Source organism: Haliaeetus leucocephalus, unplaced genomic scaffold, assembly GCF_000737465.1.
Source record: "Haliaeetus leucocephalus isolate CR32 unplaced genomic scaffold, Haliaeetus_leucocephalus-4.0 Scaffold889, whole genome shotgun sequence".
In the NCBI taxonomy this organism is placed as follows: Eukaryota; Metazoa; Chordata; class Aves; order Accipitriformes; family Accipitridae; genus Haliaeetus; species Haliaeetus leucocephalus.
In genome coordinates this window covers 939,473-964,262 of record NW_010973325.1, presented here as the reverse complement: position 1 = coordinate 964,262, position 24,790 = coordinate 939,473, and the positions used below count along the sequence as shown (strand labels likewise).

At 39.5% G+C, this 24,790-nt stretch overlaps 1 protein-coding gene across 1 annotated transcript in view; it reads left to right on the top strand.

Moving 5' to 3' along the window:
• The window catches only part of DOK6 (docking protein 6), a 254,005-nt gene that overhangs the window by 93,189 nt on the left and 136,026 nt on the right, over positions 1-24,790 (top strand). Inside the window, exon 2 of the mRNA XM_010583294.1 lies at positions 5,023-5,130. Within this exon, the coding sequence (XP_010581596.1) occupies positions 5,023-5,130 (108 nt within the window). The remainder of the gene's footprint in view (positions 1-5,022; positions 5,131-24,790) is intronic.

The following is a 24,790-nucleotide window of genomic DNA, read 5'->3' as shown; positions in this document are numbered from 1 at the left end:
GACTGTGGAATTTCTGGAATAATGTGTAGAGACTTGTCAATAAAAATCCCTTCTCTAAATACTAGTGATGACTGGCAAAGCTTTATTAGCTACAGCTGTGGATAAAAAGAAATGTTAATCTCAAAAGCATCTATTGTCAGTGATTAGGAAAAGGCTTTAGAAATCTCTGGAAAATGGAAAATCATTTGTAAGATTCCCACTGTAAACCCAAGTATTTAAAATTATTTTAGGAAAAGGAAAACGTTTTTCTTCTTTCTAAAAAACTAATTTAGCCAATAGATTTCCTGTAACATGTCTTTTAATGGATTTATTATGAACAACCATGGCAACAAGAAAACAGAAAGGTACGATATGAGCATGAAGAACGCTGATCCATTCAGAGGCCAAACTTTTGCATAGTCAAGAATATTAAAAAATATTAACATGCTGGAAAGGTGAGCTGAGAGGTGAAATAAGCAGAAGAAAACGTAAGAAAAGAAGATTATGCAGAGTTTTTCATCATTAATTGATCTATTGCAGTGTTTCAAGTAAAATATAAAAAAGGGATCTCTAAAGATTAATAGAAATGGAGCAGCACTGGAAGTCGAATTTCTGACTGGAAAGATTTCAGAAATCACTTGGGGCTGATAAGGTTATATTGTTCCAGGTCTGGAATCGTTTTCTCTCACTAATGAGATGAGGCTACTCAGAGTCCATCCTTAGGAACAGAGGCTACTCTCCCCTGCAAGCTTGTACGTTGTAATGACAGTCATTCCCATATGATATTGCAAAGGGCAGCCAAATCAGTTCTCAGCAGACCGCAAGTGTGCTGAGTTACTGCCCTTGCTTACTGATACATAGTGGCACAGGTAGTGGGATCTAGAGCAATATATTTTTTTCTGCTTTGCCCATCTTGTAAAACTGAGAGAGGAATGATGTTGTTTAAAGAGGTTCTGCTATGCCATGGACTCAGCAGGTAATTTCAACAGAATCCTTCTCAGGTTTGTACTGAACAAGTTTTGGTCCTTCTAATTGATAGTTTAATGAAAGGAAACCTAAACATAGCAAGTACTTAATGCTATCTTTCTGAATTTCTCCAGAAAAAAGCAATGGCGTAGGATTAGACTTTGTGTTGTTTGCCCTTGATACAAAATTTTTAAATCATATTTGCTGAGTAGTGAGTGCTCATCCAAGAATGCTGTAAAACTGATTAAATGATCAAATATTTGGCATTTCCTCAGCTATGTATGTGTGAAAAACAGACACTTAAATCTCACAGGAAATACTAAATATTATGGAGACAACACTGTGAGTGGTTCTCATTGTTGTTAAAGGGCTGATGCTGATTTCTTTCACAATGGCTACCCCAATTATCTGAGGACTTTAGAATTCTTTCAGAAGTTTTGATTACAGCCAATGGCATCCTAAAGTAGGCCAGGGATAAAAGAGTATCTCACAGTTCGTGAATAATTGAGTAGGCTTCTGTATAACAATGAGGTGCCTTATGAAAGGCAAATGTTTGTGTGCTGTGTGCTCACATCTGCACCTATTTATTCATATTTATAGGTAAATTCATATGCTAATGCTTTTTCAAACACTGAGATACAAACCGTTGGTGTAACAAGGTAGAATGCTGCTGAAATGCAGTGGAACTGTGTATGTTTATACCAGCTTTAAACATAAGTTAAAAAAAAAAAAATCCAAATGCAAGGATGTACCTTGCTGTATGTACATACCATATCAAGATTCCTCTTCAAGCCACTCCATTCTTCAGATCTCTCCTCTCCCTAAAGGTCTGGAAAAAACAGATGCCAATAAATTGCAGCAATAACAGTCTAAAGGTAAAACTTACAGTTCCCTCCTCTTGCTATTCGCTGTTCCTTAAAAGCAAGGGCTGTTCATTCCTGCAGTCTATGTACTGAAGCCTTTTAATTTCTCCCAATGCTGAAATGTGGGAAAAGGCCTAATAAGGAGCATCGTTAAAGATAACTAGCATTTAGCTCTCTCAGTATCAATGGATACTTTGAAGTGCTCACTAATAAGGGGGTCAAAGCCTCCGTCTTGAATTTTGTCAGTTTAGCTGCAAACCCTCAAACTCACTTCCACGCTGTCCCAGATTGATATGCAGTGAAAAAAAGACTGAAGTTGCCATTTGAGAGACCCTGCTCACTTGTCACTGAAGGAGTTGCTTTGGAGTACGCATTAGATGACCTTCTATCTGGAAAATGTTCTCATCCTTGCAGAAATCTGCCTTGTTGACTTCGCATGTGTAGTTTTCCATTTATTAGGGATACTTCTGATGTCCTGGATGGAACGGATACTTTGCATTATAATGAAATAGGACTGTGCCATATATATTTATAAAAAAAAAAAAAAAAAAAAAAAAAAAAAAAAGAAAAAAATACCAAAAAACCGCCCCAACCTTCAAAAACTTCTCACTCAATTAACACAAAACTTCTGTTACCTTATCACCAGCTGTCCAAAATTCAGGTCATCTGTAAAATGTAGATTCCATGACTGTGCTAAAACTCACCGTCACTGATGATGGGGCCTGTAGGTTGTTCTGTTTTTCTAAAAAGAAGTCTTTGAGGACTGTAAACCATTAAGGACAGATAACAAAAATAAGGAAATCAATAAAAGATTTGAAATGAAGGCAATGGTTTTTACCTTGATAAAGAACTTCTTAGGAAAAGACTTTCCTCAGAGGAAGAGAGATTAGCTGAAAACACACATAGACTAAAATAAAAGCCAGGTCCCAGAAGAGCCAGGAGTACTATTAAAAGCGACACTTATTAAATGAATAAATTTGTCCCCTTTGGACAGCTGGTAGTATTGCTTTTAGTAAGAACAAAACAGTATGAATATCCTCTACCTGTGTGTGGAGCTTTTCACACCATAAAGTTGTGAAGAGTTAATATGGGTTAATCAAGAGATAACTGTGGGAGTAGTGCTGTAGCTTTGGTAAAGTAAGTTGCAACACTGCCAAGATGTTATTTGAAGAAAGTATTATATAATAAAGATGGTTTATGATGTCTCACAGTCTAATGCCATTTTTTTCAGGAAATATGATATTGTCTTTGCTTTCCCTCAGGTTAGGTGAAGTAATTTCTGAGATAGGAAGTACAGTTGTACAGTTGCCACTTTACAACCTTGGTAGAAAAAGCCTAAAACTTGTATGCGTTGGAAGAAGTATACTTGCAGAGATTTCATTAAATGCTATGTTTTCTTCCAGAAGTCTTCATAATTAAACATACAGATACTGTTGTCCACTAGTAGGTAGAAAACACTTATTCTGACTGATAACATTAATCTGAGATAATGGCAACAGGATAGTGTCAGTTTTATTACATTAGAATGTGATTAATTAAGCTTAATTATTTTAATGACACTATATTTGCTGCTTATACTTAGTTTAGACCAGCATCACACTGAGGGGAAAACTTCTTTTAGCTCTCTCTTCTCATATTTCCTTGATTTTTTTAATTTTTTTTTTTTTTTTTGTAATGGGAGATGTGTTTGATCCAAATTAAATACTATTGTACTTCTTGTGTTGTGTCATTAAATTTTGTAGAATTTCTGAAGAAATAAGGCTGTTTTCCACATATGGCCAGTGGAACCATTAACTAGTACTGGGGTTTTTTTGGTTTTCAGTATATCCTTGAAATAATAACATAAAAGTCTGTATGGTATTGTTTATAGAGCTGTGCAAGTACTGAAGAAGAGAATGAAGTAAACTATTTTCATAGATTATAAAACTAGATTAATACCTAATCCCTTACTTGCATAATACAGTCTAGAGGATTATCCTTAATCAGCTTCTCTTTGAACTGCAGATGTATTCTTATTTGATAATTCATTCCTGATTTTAAACTTCTGATTATGGCAATACCATCAGAATGCTTGGTAAATCATCTAATAAAGTACGCTCGTTGCTTAAAAATGCATTTTAAGCAAAATCTAGTGTGTTTCTCATTAAAATGAGAGGATAATACTGTTTTGTGCTTTCTGGAGGATTTTATTTTTCACCACTAGTTTTCAAACTTTAATAATCTGCATAGAATCATAGAATTGTTTAGGTTGGAAAAGACCTTTAAAATCATCGAGTCCAACCATCAACCATGCCCACTAAACCGCTAAACCACATTCTGAAGTGCCTTGTCTACACACTTTTTGAACACCTCCAGGGATGGTGACTCAACCACTTCCCTGGGCAGCCTGTTCCAATACCTGACAATCCTTTCAGTAAAGAAATTTTTCCCAATATCCAATCTAAACCTCCCCCACTGCAACTCGAGGCCATTTCCTATATCTCTGACAGAAGAGACCAGCACCCACCTCACTACAACCTCCTTTCAGGCAGTTGTAGAGAGCGATAAGGTCTCCCCTCAGCCTCCTTTTCTCCAGGATAAACAACCCCAGTTCCCTCAGCCGCTCCTCATAAGACTTGTGCTCCAGGCCCCTCACCAACTTGGTTGCCCTTATTTTTTCCGTAGAGAGTTTGTCATTGAACTAAGTGAGAGAACTAGATGTTGTTGTCCAGTAATTGTCACACTGGTGCTTAGTTCAACCTTGTGTTTTCTTTTCTCTGCATACAAGCTTATACTAACTGCCAGATACGGTGTTGTGTTAAAAGCTGCAATGAATGTTTCTCAATGGTATCAATACCCTCATAGAAATAGAGTGTAAATGTGAAAGCTAGTAATGCGTGGAGTGATTTCTGAAAGTACTTTCTCTAATGACAGCCTTATAATGCTTTTCATTTTCAAAGTCCATGGATTTACTTGCATCTCAGGAATTTTCAAATTTGGCACGCGTGAAAGAAATTGAAGCAAAAAAGTGTACAAAGGACTGACAATATGTATAAATTGACAAATTGGTATTACTTTTGTAGAAATAATGGATGTTGTCAGAATTTTCCAGACTTTCAAAATAAAATATTATCATTTTAAAATTTCTTCCTAAGTCAGTTATGTAACTGAATACATTTGTGATACTGCCCACCTTTAAAGAAAAGCTAATGTAATCCATTGATTTTGTTTGCAGATTTTCAGGCGTTGTTGGTTGGTTTTCAAGAAGGCTTCCAGTAAAGGACCCAGAAGGCTAGAAAAATTTCCAGATGAGAAAGCAGCATATTTCAGGAACTTTCACAAGGTAAGTCATGCCTTTCTCATGAACTGAAGCATTGCATGTTTACCATTCTTCATTGGGAAGAGTGTGTTCTTGGTTTGTCTAGTTTGCAAACAAGACAGTGAGAATCGGGTTGAAAACCTAATCCTGACATTAAAAGCACAGTAAAACGTCTGTAAATCTCAGGGATGCAGGTGAGATACCACACTGTTTTTTCCAGATGAGCACAAAACCCCCAATGTATGTGAAGTGACAGACTGAAGTTTTTTCTTTAAACATTAGTATTTTGGAAATGCGTAAAATTGTCTGCTTAATGAAATGTTTAGCCATTAGTTATTAACTAAGTATGGAACAAGTTCTGAAAATGCTAAATGCCTTGATTGTAATGGTGACACTGGTTGAACATGTAATATTTTTCCCAGAACTCTTCAAGATTTATAAGCTCTGCCACCAGCAGGGATTTTTAAGGGCAAAAATTGAGGATTCATTGAATGAAATTCTCCCTGCTTTCTCTGTCACTATAATTTCTGTGATGGAAGACAAGATATTCAAGCACGGGTTTTTCTTTCTGTCTTGTAAGTTACTGTTATCAGCTCCCCAAGTCACTCAGTAGTCTTCAAGTTAGATAGATAATCTTAAAATAGGGCAGGGCTCTGTGCTTGTACTATTGTCTTCTACCCAGTCACCTTTAGCTTTATGTCATATCAATGTTAGACATTATGTTAAAACTGGCAAGTTGAAACACAAAGACGACTTAACCAAGGTCAGATGGCAAGCAGTGAAAGAGTGTGGTTGTAAGTCTAGATCTCTTGAAGGCAGGTCTAATGCTTTTTATCCTAAAACTACAAATTAGCCTTTAAGTTCCAGTAACCTCTGGGTATCTTTAAATGAAAAATGTATGTGTAATAAATAGCATGCAATTATCCTGTGAATGTTTTCTAAGGAAAAAAGCCCCAGTAATTTCATATTGCCAAAAATCCAAAATTCTGATCTTATATTGGTGTCCAGGGTTAGGACTGATGTGTACTAGACTATTGGCACTTTCAGTGATGGACTACAGTGGCAATGTTTACTCCCATGCATAGGAGGCCCACATCGAGCAAAAGTGATTCTTCTCTTCAACATAAATGTCAAAAAAAATGTACTTTCAAAACGTAACTTAATGATGGGTCTTTAAAAGGTTTAATTGGATGGTTTGGGCTGATAGCTGTGGTGGGTTGACCCTGGCTAGATGCCAGGTGCACACCAAAACTGCTCTATCACTCCCCCTCCTCAGCTGGACAGGGGAGAGAAAATAGAACAAAAGCCTTGTGGGTCGAGATAAGGACAGGGAGAGATCACTCACAGTTACTGTCACGGGCAAAACAGACTCGACTGGGGAAATCAGTTTAATTTACTACCAATCAAATCAAAACAAGGATAATAAGAAATAAAACCAAATTTTAAAACACCTTCCCCCCACCCCCCGGTTCCTGGGCGCAGCTTCACTCCCGATTTTCTCTCCCTCCTCCCCTCAGCAGCGCAGAGGGACGGGGGTTGGGGGTTGGGGTCAGCTCCCCCCACGTTGTCTCTGCCGCTCCTTCCTCCTCAGGGGGAGGAGGACTCCTCACTTGTCCCCTGCTCCACCGTGGAGTCCCTCCCATGGGAGAGTCCTTCACAAACTTCTCCAATGTGAGTCCTTCTTATGGGCTGCAGTTCTTCATGCACTGCTCCAGCGTGGGTCCCTTCCACGGGCTGCAGTCCTCCAGGCACAGACTGCTCCCGCGTGGGTCCCCCATGGGGTCACAAGTCCTGCCAGAAAACCTGCTCCAGCGTGGGCTCCTCTCTCCACAGATCCGGAGGTCCTGCCAGGACCCTGCTCCAGTGCGGGCGTCCCACGGGGTCACAGCCTCCTTCAGGCATCCCCCTGCTCTGGCGTGGGGTCCTCCCCGGGCTGCAGGTGGAGATCTGCTCCACCGTGTACCTCCCTGGGCTGCAGGGGGACAGCCTGCCTCACCATGGGCTTCCCCATGGGCTGCAGGGGAATCTCTGCTCCGGCGCCTGGAGCACCAACTCCCCCTCCTTCTTCACTGACCTGGGGGTCTGCAGGGCTGTTTCTCTTACATATTCTCACTCCTCGCTCCAGCTACAGTTGCCGCAGCAGGTTTTTCCCCCTTTCTTAAATCTGTTCTCCCAGAGGCAATACCCCCGTTGCTGATGGGCTCGGCCTTGGCCGGCGGTGGGTCCGTCTTGGAGCCAGCTGGCATTGGCTCTGTCGGACATAGGGGAAGCTTCTAGCAGCTTCTCACAGAAGCCACCCCTGTAGCCCCCTTGCTACCAAAGCCTTGCCATGCAAACCCAATACATTCCACCTCTCACTTCTGTGAATCACATATTTAAAAATTATCATTAAAATCCACACTCATCACACAAACTTCACTCACATCAACAGAAAAAGAATTCTCCACACCAAAATCAAAATAACATCATCACAACACCGAATGAAAGTGGACAATTTACACACAGTCCACCTTTTGTCCCTTTCACAATTACAAATGAAATTCCCCACCATCATTCCACTCTTTTCTCTTTAGGTGAGTTCAGTCCATGTTTTGCCCGTTACCTCTCCCAGTTACTACCCTTATCTCGAATTCCTCATACGCCACATTGGGCAACAAAAAAGACTGTTGTGGGTTGACCTTGGCTGGACACCAGGTGCCCACCAAGCTGTTCTGTCACTCCCCTCCTCAGCAGGACGGGGGAAGGAGAAAATAAGATGGAAAAAACTTGTGGGTCAGGATAAAAGCAGTTCAATAAAGCAAAAGCAAAGGCTCTGCGTGGAAACAAAGGAAAACAAAAGATTTATTCTCTACTTCCCATCAGCAGGCAATGTCCAGCCACTTCCTGGGAAGCAGGGTTTCAGTACGTGTAGTGGTTGCCCTGGAAGACAAATGTCATAATAATAAATAACCCCCTTCCTCCTCCTTTCTCTTCACTTTCATCGCTGAGCAGATGTCATACAGTATGGAATATCCCTTTGGACAGTTTGGGCTGGCTGTCCTGGCTATGTCCCCTCCCAAGATCTTGCCCACCCCCAGCGTGCTGGTGATGGGGATGGGTGTTGGAGAGACAGCCTTGATGCTGTGCCAGCACTGCTCAGCAGTAGCCAAAACACTGGTGTGTTATCAACACCTTTCTAGCTACCAACACAGAGCACAGCACTGTGAGGGCTGCTATGGGGAGAATTAACTCCATCTCAGCCAGACCCAGTACAATAGCTGTAGTGATGGCTGAAATCCTGAGGAGATCGCTCATCTATGAAGTTTGTGTGGATTAGCAACAGGGCAGAAGCATGAAAGTGTGGGGCTTTGGGGGGAGCTTTGTGTTGTTGGGTTTTTTAATTTTTTTTGAGCATGTTACTGCCTATAGCATACTTTGTGTGTAAAAGGGCTCAGAAACACAATATGTTGCTTGTCAACTGTCATCTTTGTAGAAAAATCATGTGAAATACAAGAATCGCTTGAGAAGCTAAAAAAATAACATAGGCACAGAATGCAGCTGCATGTTGTAGTATTGATGGAAGCGTGGCCCTTTGCATTTAACACAAGCAAATGGAAGGGGGGGTGCTGTTCTTTTTCATCCCTGTTTTTTCCCTCTTATTCCACTCCTTGGGGGCAGGGAGGGGGAAGAGAAAGAAATGGATACTCTTTCCTATTTAAAAGGATACTGGGCTTCTGGCTGTAGAGAAATAAGAATTGTATCCATTCACTTGGATTATACCTATTTTTCAAATAAAGTCATGAAATCATTTCCAAAGTTATATTATCAGAAAATAGAAACCCTGAGTCTTATCCTCAGGCTTGATTTTTTTTTTTTTTTTGTAAAGGATATTTTATTATTTCGTGATGATTATTCTCCTCAATTGCCTCCATTCTGATAAATGAAATAGTGGTGAAGTAGATGTGCGTGAATTGTGAATAGTCATCGAGCGTGACTATTGAGGGAACAGTGCAGGTCGTTATGGAAGCAAATATAGTTATTTGATTGCTGGTGTTGGATCAAAATGTCTTGATTCTCTTTTATTTTTTTCCTTGAGCTGCTTATTGCTTGGTTGTATTTTGAAGTAGTTTATAATGTATGTTTATTGCTATCCAGAGCAAACTGTTAGCCCTGGTTTGAAATTCTGTTTCCATATTCACTCACAAAATACAAGGAGGGCATCTGGTGTGCAAAGTTGAAGGGTAACTCTGAACTCTGAGAATCAATGAAAAATTTGATTAAATATTGAAGAAATGAGACCTGGTGGTTTTTAAGGAAGATTAAAATATAAGTTGCAAGCCTGACTCCTTATGAAAGGACAACATGCTTGAAAGGGTGAAAGGCTCTGGTTGCACACTAATATTCATATAACACTATGTACATCAACCCTGAGATCTTTATACCTGTACAGTCTCTTTATAACTACTAGAAGAAAGAGGGTGGTACAGAGGGGGACTCTGCACGTACTGGGATTCTTCAGGAACTTAGGTCTTTCAGACCTTCTGATCGGTCTAGGTTACCTTGGGAGAAGGTATAGGAGTAGCACATAGTGTTACTAGATTGTACTGTGCGGGTTTTCTAGCTTTCTTACGCAGAGTTACAGGAGAAAATATTCTCTCTCAAGTGGAAACATAACTAAAATTAATACCTCTGATTTATCTGCATTCAAATCAGTATCCAGGATCACAAACAGTACCCTGATATAAGTAACTCATCAAGATCTCCACTCTTCCATGTTTGAGCTCGAAATGTAGCTCAAATCAAATTTCTATTTAAAGCACTTTACCTAGATGGCTATGTATCTCCTATACTTATGTAATAAACCCAGGCACTGGGCAATATGAATTACAGAAGGCCTAAAAAAAAAAAAGAAAAAACAGGACTGGTAGCACAAAGCTAAGAGAATTAAAACCAGGGATTTTCTGGTTTACGTACCCTAAATGAATATTTATTAAGGAGTAAACAAGCTGGCCTCTTTACAAGATAGACTCCCTCCCTCCCCAGTATCCAGCCAATATGTGGTTTTATTTGTTATTCTGTAAATTCTCTAATGCTGTTGTGCATTGCTTTGGTGGGGGTTTTTTTAGTAATTTTCTTATTATAAATAACAGTAATGGCATTAGTCCTTATAGACAAGTGTCTCCTGACAGTAACAGTGACTATTACATTCATTAGTTTAAACATGACTTCATCTGATCATTCCAGTTTCTGGTATCAAATTAAAACTCCTCATTACTGTAAATTTAGATCATTACACCCTTGCACGGGTAAGTTACAGCTGAGCTGTACTGTTTTCCCTTGAACATTCATTTGTAGAGGTTGTGCAGAACAGCTGTCTGCTCCCATTGCTCCCTCCAAAGAGGGCGTAAAGTGACAATAGCTCTGCACCCATCCCAAGCTTGGGTATGTTCTTGGTGGCTGTTCCTACGCCACAGCTTTACCAACTTAAAAGAGGGCGTAAATAGCAAGCTTTCTCCTTTTTGTAAAAGCAGGTTGTCCTGGTTTCAGCTGGGATGTAGTTAACTGTCTTCCTAGTAGCTGGTACAGTGCTATGTTTTGAGTTCAGTATGTGAAGAATGTTGATAACACTGATGTTTTCAGTTGTTGCTCAGTAGTGTTTAGACTAGAGTCAAGGATTTTTCAGCTTCTCATGCCCAGCCAGGGCACCTGACCCAAACTGGCCAACAGTGTATTCCATACCATGGGACGTCCCATCCAGTTTAGGAACTGGGAAGTGGGGGGCAGGGATTCGCCGCTCGGGGACTGGCTGGGTGTCGGTCGGCGGGGGGGGAGCAACTGCCCTGCGCATCATTTGTACATTTCAATCCTTTTATTACTACTGTTGTCATTTTATTAGTGTTATCATTATCATTATTAGCTTCTTCTTTTCTGTTCTATTAAATCGTTCTTATCTCAACCCAGGAGTTTGACTTCTTTTCCTGATTTTCTCCCCCATCCCACTGGATGGGGTGGGAGTGAGTGAGCGGCTGCGTGGTGCTTAGTTGCTGGCTGGGCTTAAACCACGACACAGGTATAAAGTATGTAAAAAGCGAAATTCTTTCAGGCTTTGGAGGCGTACCGATCAGACAGTACCAGTGCCTGTGACCCATTTAGGAGAGGCTTGCTGGAGCTTTACAGGAAGTCAGCATGGCTAAGTAGCAACCTGAAGGTTACTAGAAATGAGAGATCAAACTTCAAAACATGAAGTGTATCCAAATAAACCAGAAAGCATTACACAGTTGGCCAATTAATTGTTAAAGCAGAATTAGAAAGATCAAAGTAGAGCTTGAAGAGCAACTAACCAGAAGAGCTAAGACTGGTTATAAATACAGATTCTGACCCATCAGGAGCAAAAAGCTTGCCAAAGACCCCATGCATCCAAATGACAGACTATAAAGGAAATGTGCAAGAAAGAGAGTCGAAATGAGCACATTTGCATTGGGGTTTTCTGTACAGCAAACTGGCATGCTGTGCTGTGGGTATGCAAGGTTTCTGCAGATACGTCTCTGTATCATAAACTTGATCATAGATACTTCAACTCCAGCTACACAGAATGGTCACTAGGAAGTAGGGAGAACATATTCACTCAAGAGCCCAAAGGGAACTTAAGGATGACAGCTGAATTACTAATGGTAGTCTATAAACTCAAAAATGGAAACCAATAGGCGTGGATTCTTCCATTCCTTGTAAAATCTCCAGTTCCATTAATGCATGCTTCTCTTTCACTAATAAGGTAAATAACCTTCACACAAGGTGAAGGTGTTGTGAGCTGGGTCTGTCCCTGACAAGATGTAGCTGTCTTGGAGCAAGAGAAGCTTGAATCTGTTGCTGCTGGCGTGCTGACCCTTCAAATAAATAAATACGCGATGTCTGACATAGAGTTCAAGACTTAGTGATTTAATCCCCCCAATATGAGAGATTGTTGTGTTAGAATTGTGTCAACAACAGCTAACTCTTAAGTCTTCGAGTTTTGTGTTAGCAAGATTAAAGTAGGATAAGATTTTTAGATTTTTTTTGTTACTTGTTTTTTCTGTTATGTTCGATTATGATGTGCTTTATATAAATCCGCAAATGCAAAATAAAATAAATTGGAAAACATTTTAGCAATGACTTCTGATAGTCAAAAATATATATGGAACAGGTGGTCTTAAGCACATGTTATATAATATGTGTCCACAAAAATAAATAATAATCAAGAAGAAGAATAGCAGTAGCCTTCTAACTGTAATCTACTAAATTAAATCTGTGGCCAGGGCCACACAAGGGGAGCTACATTACACTTTTTCTTTAACTGCTTGATTGTCCTGAAGAAACTTGTGGAATGCTAAATGCTAGTTTCAGAAAATGGTGATTTATGTAATGCAATCCCAGTGATTTATGGCAAGTTCTTATATCAGCTACAGCGGTTTCTTGAACAGTTCTTGGCAATAAGATCTCCTGTGCACATGCATGCGCAAGTACACACCTAGAGTTTCTGTGGTGTGTTCATAGTCCTGTTTTGTAAGAGGAAGGAGAGGACAGGTTCTTTTTGTGTTTAAAAACTTGGTATGCAGGAAAAGTAAGAAATTTATTGTTCTACAGCAGAGTTGCTAGTCTCTAACTGAGATGGCCTTAAACCATGAGGTCATTATTCACTTCAAAATATTTCAGGATAAGTGAATTCCTGATAACTTTGAAAAACACTAGATTTTGCCACAGTCATCTATGTGCTAGCCCATACTGTTCTCAAATGTAACTACAACTCTAAAATGAAAAGTAAAAATGTTTACATGTGGTAGCATTATTATAATCCTTATAAGCACTTCTCTCTGTTTCTACTTAGTTACCTTGGGTTGTTTGGTTTTTTTTCCTCGGTGTTCTCTGGCCACTGCCAGGTTGCCTAAATAAAGATTCATATTGCTAAAGAAATGTGAACTAGCCTACTATTTATTCTAGTTTAGTCCAAGAGTTCTGCTTTATTTGGAGTATTTCAGCCTCTTGTGTTGCTCATGTTCACTACAAATCAGAAGTTATGTAAGTCTCCTTATGGACCTCTATATTCTGAGATGCTACTATTGTTGATTCTTGATATTGCATTGCTTCTCTGATGCAAAGGCATTCGCAAAAGGAAGTTGGATAAACATCTATCAAAATGTAATTGTTAGGCTTGAGTTCTTGCACTTTTTGTGATAAGATATATTATAACGCTTGATTTGCATGCAAATCTGAATATTATTTTAATTCCCCTTCCTTGCTTTTTTTTTTGTTTGTTTTGGTATAATGTTTATGCTTTCTGTTTTTTAAAATCTCAGATTCAAATCTGTCTGGTTTTGCTATGTTGACCATTCTGCTTCCACTGTTTGTTAGTTGATCTAAACTTCCTTATTAAGTATTTATTTTCTCATCTGGTTAAATTCACTCAAAAATTCATATTAGATGAAAGCTAAATACGAGTACCTTATGAAGATCTGGTCACATTCACAGATACTGGATTTTTACTTTGAGAACAGTCCCAAAGTTAAACCATTTTGTCCTTTTCCTCTTCTCCCCTTATCATTTGTTCTTTAAAAGTGTGTTCATATTTTATTGCCCAGAACTTTCAGAAAATTTCAAAATAGTGGTCTCAATGTAGTATTTTCTTAGGAGCCCAGTGAATGTGTGTGTGCGTGTTTAAGTATATTAGTTTTGAAGAATAATTTGCAAAGTTTTATCTGCAAAGAATTGAGAATTTAACAGTTACTTTTTGTAAGTCTTTGCTCTTTGAGGTTGAAAGAGGTGCCCAAATGTACTTTGTGTGGTTTTTACACCCCTGTTTTGCTGAGTCTTCCAAACCAGAGAGAACTAAATTTTCCTGAAAATCCTTGGTTTTCCCCATTTTGACATGTAATTCTCTTCAAATATTTGTTTACAGCACTTTCAAGTAATATTTTGTCTTCTAGCAAAACCATCTAGTTGGCTTGGGAAGGTTACAAAGGACATTGCCTTCATGGGCAGCTATTACTCAGCTGACAAGATTAAAATGAACCCTATTTAAATGAATAACCATTAGTAAAATTATTCAGTTCTGTACACCAAACAATAAGATTTGCAGTAATTATCAGATCCTTCTTAAAATATGGAAGTATCTGAACAACGTAATTGTTCAAAGCAAGCATTCTATGCACCAAAAGCAAATTGCAGGAATAGTTGGAGCTGTGCTGGTAGTAAAGCTGTTAATAGAGTCTGAGCACATCAAGGGGCAGCATGCAAACTAATAAAACAAAATCTCTTTCAACAAAGATTGTATTAAGGTAATATCATCTTTGTTCCTTAACAATGGAGTGAGGAAATCTATGAGCATGCTGACAAGACTTTGGGCTCCTACAAGCATGGACCTAAAATGCTTAAATGACACTACACATCTCTCCCTCTGTAGGTCTCTACTCATCCTTGTAAACCTTGAAGGCACAGAGTATTAATTAGAAGTGTCAATTCACAGGGTAGGTGAAGAAGTGGTGCCAATGGATGGCTTTGAATTCCTTAGCAGTGGCATCAGCGGCTGAATCTAAGTATCAAGGAGGGAATAAATGATGGGAAAAGTAAAGATAATAAGATACTCCTTAGTCTCTACTAGTAACACAAAGCAACTCCCAGACATGTTAGTGGTGGTTCTTACATGAAGATCCGTGTACACTTACTACAGCAAATTCGTAGTAGTACTTGAGTGTGTGCACAGTTTTGCAGCAAAAGGGACACTCTTAAAAATCAGCTCTTTAAATAGGAGCCTGTATTCCCATTCTATTAAGTTTTAAAACAAGCTGGAAGACTGAACTCTTTACTGTAAAAAATATTATCAGATGGGAGAGGAACTTTTAAACATTTCAACAGGAGGGAGGGGAAAAAAAAAAAAGAAAGAATTTTATAATGTAAAACTTCCAAAATTTCATTGACACATAGAACAATTCAGGTTGGAAGGGGCCTCTGGAGTCCATCTAGTTCAGTCTCCTGCTCAAAACAGCATCAGACAGATCACATTGCTCATGGCCATGTCCAGCTGGGTTTTGAATATCTTCAGAGATGGAGGCTCCGTGACCTCTACAAAGCTAAACATGAAGTCCTGCACCTGAGACCTAATAACCAAAGCAGCAAAAGAGACTTTTCAGCTCTGCCAAAAAGGCCCCGAGGGTCCTGCTGGGCAGTGCGGTGAGCCTGAGCCAGCCGTGTGCCCTGGCAGCAAGGCAGGCAAACCACGTCCTGGACTGCCTCAGCAGGAGTATGGGCAGCGGACTGAGGACTCTCAACGAGGAAGGCTTCTCCCTACTGAATGCTTGTTAAGCCATACCTGGAATATTGTGTCCAGTTCTGGTCCCCTGGCTGCTCTATTCAAGAGAGACACTGAAAAAACTGAGAGGGTCCAGCAGTGGGCCAGTAAGGAAATTAGAGGTTGGAGAACCTGACGTATGAGGAAAGGTTGAAGGAGCTGGGTTTGCACTAGTGATGAGAGAAGGCCCGGGGGACATCTAATCACAGCCTTCCAGTTTTGATGAGGTGGCTGAGGTGAGAAACGGAGGTGCTGTCTTAAGGATGCGCACAGAAAGGACAAGAGGCAATGGGCAGAGGTTGCTTCAGGGTAAATTAGCTGGGTATAAAGAGAAAAAAAAAAATTAGCCATGGGAACCACTAAAAGTCAGAGCAGGCTGACCAGAGAGGTCAGTATTTCCTCACTGGAAATCCTGAAGACCTAGCTTGGCAGAGCCCCCTGTAACCTAATCTAAGGCCCTGCTTTCAAGGTTGGACCAGATGATCTCCATGGTCCCTTCCAACCTAGACTTCTCTGTGAACTATGAAGGATGTGTCTTAAAGTTGCTACAAGCTCTTGATATATCCCTGTGCTGCATCTATTGTGTCAAACTTGTCCTGCCCTCTCCCGAGTATATTTCAGTTATTTCTAGTGATGGAAAAAATATACCTAATCTTCCTAGTGTCTCTTAAATCAGTCTCAAGAGAGCTTTTCTTTGAACTACTTTAGTGTTACTGCTTTACCGTAGAGAAGACGATGGTCTGTGTGTCAGTTATGTATATTCTGGTTTTGCCATGAAAATCTAGCCATGTTTTGGCAAAGTTTAAAGCCTTTGCAAACCTGTATTTTGTGCATGTTTGTTAGAAACGCTTCTGACTTTGACAGCTAAAATGTCTCTTGTCATCTGTAAAGCTTTGTATATGATGGAAATTCAGATAATTTTCTCTCCTGAGTAATGAAATGTGTTCCCTCCAGTTCTTTCAGGGCTAAAGCCTGACATTCACTCTAATAGCTACTTGTCATTTCTGAAGACTAGTGCGGGGTCAGGTGTTTGAGATGAGATCATGGAGCCATTCTCTGTATGTATATCCTCTGGCATTTAGGTAACATGGACAGGAAAATTGTTGAATTAAAACTTAGAGAAGAAAAAGACCAAATGTTAGACCATGGGAGGAAAATAAAGGAATAAATGCTCCGTCACTCTATGAAAGCACCTTATCAATTAGATATCTGGGAGAAACACCAAGACCTTCTGGCAGACAGAAAGCTGGCTGTTCAAGAAGTTGATATGAGAAATGCTATGGGGAAGAATGGGATGGGAAGATGGTGAAGAAAGTGCATATTATTGAGAGTAGACTGAAATCCATTTTATTTGACTTTGCACAAAACCAAGGAGACTGGTACAGAAATAAAAATCTGACAATCAGAGGGAGGTGGACAAGGAAGCAATGAGGATGGATGTAGATTGTCTCTTCAGCCCAATTATATCTCGAGCAAAGAGTGTCAGTGCAGCAGGACAGATGAACATTAAGAGAAAGGAAGAGGGATTGTTCAGATTTTTGCACCAAAGCAAATTGGTCTCTAGTAACACTACCTACCTCATGTTTCAGCAGCTGGAAGGTGTGCACTTCTTAGACATTTCCCAGGAGTGGCAGGTTCTGAAATAGAAAGACCCCTTGTCTGGGAGTGAGGGTTTCAGTACCAGTGTCCTGGTTTCGGCTGGAATAGAGTTAATTTTCTTCCTAGTAGCTGGTACAGTGCTGCGTTTGGGATTTAGGATGAGAAGAACGTTGATAACACACTGACGTTTTAGTTGTTGCTAAGCAGTGTTTATACTAAGTCAAGGGCTTTTCAGCTTCTCATACTGCCCTGCCAGCAGAGTCTGGGGGTGCATGAGAAGCTGGGAGGGGACACAGCCAGGAGGAGCTGACCCAAACTGGCCAAAGGGATATTCCATACCATGTGACATCATGCCCAGTATATAAACTGGAGGGAGTTGGCCTGGGGGGGGATCACCGCTTGGGAGCTAACTGGGCATCGGTCAGCAGGTGGTGGACAATTGTATTGTGCATCACTTGCTTTGTATATTCTATTATTATTATTGTTATTATTTTCCCTTCCTATTAAACTGTCTTTATTTCAGCCCACAAGTTTTACTTTTTTTTTTTTTTCCACCCGATTCTCTCCCCCCTCCTACTGGGTGAGGGGAGTGAGTGAGTGGCTGTGTGGTGCCTGGTTGCCGGCTGGGGTTAAACCACAACAACCAGGTACCCAGATGACGTTGGGGGATAGGTACTTCTGAAGAGAGACTGGAAATAAGGTCTCTGAAGGAGGTCTCCACTGGTCCTTGGGGGTAGATCAAGAAGAAACTGTTGAGCTAGGATATAAACCAGCTGGATTCTGCTGTGGAGATTTGCACTAAGCTAGCTCTCCTTTTCAATGCAAGTGTTGTTGAGAAGCTGAATCCTGGATATCTCAAATTCAGATTGGAAGTTTAAAGAACATATTTTTGACTTTCATTTGTTTTCACCATACAGTTTCTTTGTTCCTTTCCTGTCAGTATAATCCACACCTCTCAGAAGTGAGGAAGGTGTGAAAGGAAATTAATATTTGTGAAACCCATCTGTGTGAAGTATTTGTGTCATGACCATTATGGAAGAACCCTGAGAGAAGCCAGGGTGTAACCAGTATACCATTAAGTCAGAAAAACAGTATGAAGTTATGAGAATCAAACATAATTTGTAAAGCCTCTATTTAACAGAATGGTAGTTATCATTTATTCTGACTGAGGTGAAAAATAGCTATGAAAAATCAAATATGATCATATAATTAATACAATGTGTATCACAATACGTATAGAAGGGGTGCCAGTAAACATAAAGGTATTTGTGTTAACATACAGAGATCAGACCCAGTGGGGCTCACTGCCATACAAACAATAGGAGAATAGTGGACTAGACCTATAGAACTACTAGTCAAAGTAATACTCAAGTCTTCCTTTCCTAGGAAGTAGCCTTGACTGTGTATTTGTTATTTTTTCCAATATTGAGTGTGTCTATTCTCACTATTCAAGTGTAGAAAGTAAGTATACTACATAAATAATAAAAGTTCATGATGAAAGTTAAAGACCTAATTATCTAGCCTACTGTTTATAACACTAGTAAAGAAATGTTACATGAGGAATTCTTTTTTCTTAATGACAACATTTTCCATTGAAGCTACTCTGAATTGTATCAGTGTTGTTGGAGGAATGTTTACAATTTTGATGTGGAAATGGGAGGAGGCATGGTCCCTTGTGCAATAGCTATAAAAGGAGGCAGACAGGTACAAACATCATGTTGTGGTGTACCAGGGAGGGCAGACAGGTTTGTCACTGTAATTTACTTTCTCTTAATAAAGGGAGATGAAATATAGTAAGTCTTATGAGTACTAAGTTTCATTTAAGGTTTTGATTTGCTTATAGTAAGGGAGGCTTTGCAACGTAAATAAAGAACAATCTATTATGAAAATTGGCATAAAGCTATCTAATTATTACTTCTTCATAGAAGGAAATTTGAAATTCAAATCACTGGCTGATGAAGGTTATTAAAAATGCATTAGAGTTGAAAATGTAGCTGTATGTAATTGTCATAATAGATATTCAAAATTAATTTATCCCCAATGACAATTAAGTTAAAAGAATTTTCAAATTATCAGCTAACAAATTTCAGTTAGTTTTAGAAGTACAGTGAAAACATTTCAAAAAGTTTGTCAAAAAATTAAAACTATCTCTTTTAAAAGAAATCCTAAAAGATGGTTTACATTCCTGTTCAGAATATTTGCTTTTCTTCTGTTTCAAATTACTGCACTCTATTGCATTATTTTTTTTTCCTCAGGTTCTCTCCATTGCATTTTTCTGTTTTTTGCATTTTTCTCCTAAAGAATTCTGGACCACTTTGAGTGTGTGTGTACACACACATGTACAGGCATGTGCTGAATTTAGATTAATTTAAACTCATAAATTTTCATTATATATCTGTTTTTTCATCTACTTGATGTATTTTTCTGATGAGCATCAAGAATCTCATAGGTAATACGGTGCTATTAATACTTCTTTTAGAATATCTGAAATGCCTTTAATATATATGTTTATATTTAAGAATAGTATCAAAATGCCAGTCTTGGTATTGTTGGATTAGGATGGGGGTTATTTTTGAAGACACTGAGGCATCTTGACACTCTCTAAAAATCAATGGGGATAAAGTTTGCTAAATAATAACTATTTTTGTGGTGGGTTTGTATTTATTGTTTGAATCCATTTTAAGGACAAACAAAAACAATTTAGGCCAGTGGATATCTCTGTGGTTGTGCTTGTATATGTGCATGTGTGGGCTTGTACCGCTTGCTGTTGGCCAGAGCCCCCAGCTGAGTCCTGTGCTTGTGTGTGGCTTCCTCACCTTTGGGATCAAGTGAGAAGAGCCAGGAACAGGGAGGGCAAAGATGATGATGTCCCTTCTCCTTTCCTGGCTAATGTCGTTTCTCTTTTTCTGAATAAAGCTCTTGATAGTTCAGCGGATACCCAGCAGCTGAGAGGTGCTTAAATCCTGCATCATGAGGTGCCTCTCAACTGTGATTTGATTTTTGGTTGGTTTTTTTTTTTTTTCCCCCTGTGAGTGGTGCAATGGAAGTAAGCCAGCCTTTCTCACCTAATTTTGAGCCAAGGCTTCCCCATGGTTTCAGTCTGGCGAAAGGGAGCTACAGCCCAAGTTGAAGGCTTTCAGTTTGAAAGGGGTAGGAAGGGGAGTTAAACCTAGGGCTCAGCCACTGGCATAATGTACAGCATAGATACAACCAAAATAATTTATGTGCATTGAAAGCCTACAGTTACTTATATCCTCTAACACTCCTGACCCAGTTTGTCAATGCAGTGAGAGATTACGTAGTTAGGGTTATACCTAGCAGTTTAGCAGGAAGAATTATATACCCATCACTTACTGTGCTCAGCAAAGTTATATTTTGTAAGCATGTCTTTGCTTGTAATTTGTTTTCAAATGTAGTCTGTGTTAATAAATACTTCTTTTTAATTGAGCTTATCTAACAAGATAAGTTTGGGAATTATTACAGGTCAGCCAATTTAAATAAACCAAGAGGAAAATCTAAAGGAAGTTTTGGAAAAGTACATTTCTCCTTTTCTTTTTACTCAAAGACAAATAACATATTCCTTTTAATTAACCAGTACCTTTGGGCTGAAACTAGAAAAGGTCTGGACATAACCATGTATTTTGAGAATGTTAAAAGTGAAAATTCTTAAAAATGGAAACAGTTTCTAACTATCCAGTATATTTTAGTAGCCTCATAAGGCTATTAAAACTCATATAATGATGTAATTCATTTACACGTTCATTGTGAAGAATTGTCCTATTACTCCTTTTGGATAATTAAACTACAGTAATGAAATGCCCCGTTTTGTTTCTCAGGCATAAGCACAGTGCCACTGTTTGCATACCTAGTAACTCTAGCAGGAAGTTTGATATTGAAAGTACCTTTTTTTTTGATTGTAGCTGAAATTTGGAGAGGTAATTGGGAAACCTGTTTTATTTCAGTTGTGAATCATCTTCCCTCTCTGCCATCCCTCTAGCATGGTGTTATTTTTCAAGTGTGAACCTGGGTTGCAAATTAGAATGTTCTTTTAGTATTAAGGTATTAGTTATTTTAAATTTTGTCAACACTCACTTTTACAGAAGTTGTTCCCCCCCTCCCCCTTTTTTAATGCCATACTAACACAGTAGTCTGGTATTCAGTTTGCACATCAAAATAAAGCGTCAGATTGGAAAACATATTTCAAAGGTTGTTTAGGATAGTGAGGAAATGGGGTTGGGGAGAACTGGGATTTTTATATTACAAATGACTGTCTATAAAAATACCCTTTGAAGTGTGAAGGTTTTTCTTTTTCAGTGTGCATTTAAAAATCCTAATTGAAATGTTTGTTAAGGGAAGAGGTCCACATACACATGAACTGATCAGATTTTAACTCTTGCTTTAAAACACCAGGCTACCAGCCAAAACCAGAATAATCCCAGTAGGCTGGCTGATTTTATGGATTAGGCAGCAGTTCAATCCTGGCAGTACTACAGCAGTGCAGTTTGAGAGAAAGTAAGGTAACTTGGCTTGGCAAAACCCCTACTTCTTTGCCTATTAAAGGCAGCTGGTATGACTTAACATGCTTTTTCTGCCTTGGTAGGTTTGATTTACAGGCACTGTGAAACAATATAGCATTTAAAGTGGCATAACAAAAGCTAATCAAGTAAGTTTGGTTTCCATCCTTAATTTTTTTAGATTTCATTGAGGCAAAGTGAAGACTTTGTAACCGCTTACGTGGTAAGTGGGCAGTTAGAACACAGCATGAATCTGGTACCCAGGTGGTAGCCCATATGAAATCAGCAATAGTGATATTTAGCATGCTTAGCAATAGTGAAGACTTAGAGAGAAGAGACAGTTAAGGTGAAGATTCAGATTTTCTCTTTCTTTTACATTTTTTTAAATTTTGAGAAATTAAAAGATAGTTATTTTATATTCAGTCTAAATTTATATAATGTCATCTACATTCTCCTAAAACACTGAAAATTTTAAACTTTTTCATTGTTTTTTAAATGTCAATTTTATCTGGAGTGCAAGAAGAAATTATTCAGTATCCCTCTGCTGTTAGACCTACACATATTTCCTCCCATCAAACTTTACTTTCTTGCCCTGACATTACTGGCTTATACTTAGACTGATTTATTTTTAATATACACATTCATTTTGTCCCCCTTTTTTTGGTTTGTTTTTGTTATCTACTTTTTCAGTTAACAGATAAGATTCTTACTGCTGTTATAGGTGTGGTTTCCATTTAGTGCTTACAGGCATGAACTTTTACTTGGTAGCAGTTTCTGAAACCCCTATTCCTCTGAAGTAGCAGTTGGAGACCTGCCCCAGAGGCATAATGTGGAGGTTGATATGCCACTCCTTGGCAAAATTCCTGAAGAGTCTTGTTACCATAACAACTCATCTTCTTCCAAGGATAAATCTGTATGCAGAGATGGGGAAAACTCTTCTGTTTTCTTTGTGAATTGGTTTTGCTTTTACATGAGCCATTCTTCCACTTTCCTGATCTTGGGATTTGTCTTCACCCTTCTTATGTTGCTCTTGTAATCTTGTGTTTTAAGTTTTGCTATTCTTTCACGAAATAGTTTTTTTCATTTTTTTCTGCCTTTTAGTTTGTTTTTACCTCAAGTCTTGTTTTTCAGTCTCTTGCATCCCCTAGTCCTGTTGGTGATCATCATGTGCTGTTCTCGTGCAGAATGTGCTGAAGTCAGGAAAATGTGTTTCATCTCAAATGTTCTGAATGCCTAATCCCATATGGGTTTGCCCAAACCTATAAAGGTCCAAAGAGCCTTCCAGATCTGTTAACCTGTGAGTCTAAGAAAGGGATGCTAAGTCAGATGTGAATGGACCTCAGGAGGTCTCTTGCCCGACTCCTGCTCACAGTAGAGCCACCTCTGAGGTCGGTCGTGGTCGCTCAGGGCTCTGGCCAGTCGGGTCTTGAAAACCTCCAGGGACGGAGGCCGCAGAGCCTCTCTGGGCAGCCTGTCCCACTGCTGGGCTGTCTTCATGGCGAAAACATTGCTTCTCATATCCAGTCTGACCGCCTCTTGTCTCAGCGTATGCCCGTTGTCCCTCTTCCTCCCAGCAGGCACAGCGGTGAAGAGCCTGGCTCCGGCTCCTCCATGACCTCCCTGCAGGCACTGGGGGGCTGCTCTCCCGTGCCCCCCAAGCTGTCCCCGCTGCAGGCTGGAGCAGCCACCGACCCTCAACCTCTCCCCTCAGGGCAGGCAGTCCAGCTCTGGCTTTCCTGGGGGGCCTCTGCTGAACTCGCTCGGGTTTATCAGTTGCGTTGGGGTCCCGAAACCGGACAAGGTATTGTAGATGTTATCTAATGAGTGCTGAGTAAAGAAGGGTAGTCGCTTCCCTTGATGTACTGGCTGTGCTTCTGTTAATGCAGCCATTTCCCCAGTCCCAAAGGTCTTTATGCTTTTCAGGCAGCGGACTGCCTTTTTCTAAGAGCCAAAATCACGTCCAGCTCTGTCTGAAGCTGTAACAAAACTTCTACTCTGTGGCAATTGGATTTAACCATGTAAAAGGAGCAGCCGCTAACCGCAGATAGGATGGCTGAAAACTGAGCTGAAGGGAGATGGTTTGTTTCTTTGGGATACTCCTCCCTGTAGTCCTTTCATCTGCAATGGGGCCACATCTCCTTTTCTCCTTCTGCAGCCTGGCAGCAGCGTTCAGAGTAATGTTAGCATATTGGTGCCTCCTTTGCCCTTTTCTTACTATGATAGTTATCATAGCTCTTGCTTCTTCTATCGCTCTCTTACTGTTGTCATGCTGCTTCTGGTTTGAGGTAGTTCTCTACTGTCTGGGCATCACTTAGTGGAGTCCCTGCTCCTTGCCACTGTGTTGGCTTTTGCTCCCTTACATTACTGCTTGCGTGGTATTATACAACAGATGGTAGTATGTGGGCCATTATTAAGAAATAAGAGGATGAACAATTACATTTTGTAGCTCTCTTTTCTGCTTCTATTTTTGCTAGATAGAAATTAAATGACAGGAAGGTAGTGCACAATGCAAACCAGAAATCTATTTATGTAAATTCAGACCTTTTCCTCTGCCCAAGTAATTTCCAGGGCCCTGCACAGTGGAAATAACATTCAGTAGATGGAATCACAGAATCATTTCCCTCCCAGTTTCATATGGGAGGCACATGTTTGAGATTCTATGCATCATTTTTGTGGTTTTCATCTTGTCTGGACCTCCTTTCCTATTTACTGTGGAATTATATTTTTTGTAGTGATGCAGATGTAATATGTGATTTGGAAGTAATATTTCTATTGTTGTGGAAGAGTTATTTGATCTATTTAAATGTACAATTTGCGCACCAGAGCCCTAGATGTGTCATATACATACATTCTTTATATGTCCATATAACACCAAAGTGGATAGTGCACATCCTGGATGTTCAGCTCCCTGACTAGAACAGATTTTTAGTGCAATAAGCAAACAAGTAAATGTCCAGTGTAGGTCAGTGATGAATTATGATGGATTCAAGAGAAAGTGTACTGAATTGTTCCTAAAATCCTTCCCCTCTGAGAGAACTAAATGTAGTTCCAAAGAAAGTAATCAGAAAAGTGTCAAATTACGTTAACCATTAAGAAGCAACAAATCCCAGTTACTATAAGCCTTTATTTAAATTAAGCGTATTTTGTAATTTTAATAGCCTTTCACATCTAAGAATATAATTAAGATGCCGAAAAGAAAAAAAACAACAAAACTCCCAAACATTTTAAGGAGTAGGTACCCTATTTAAGTTGCATTGGCAGTGGCTGTTTTGTC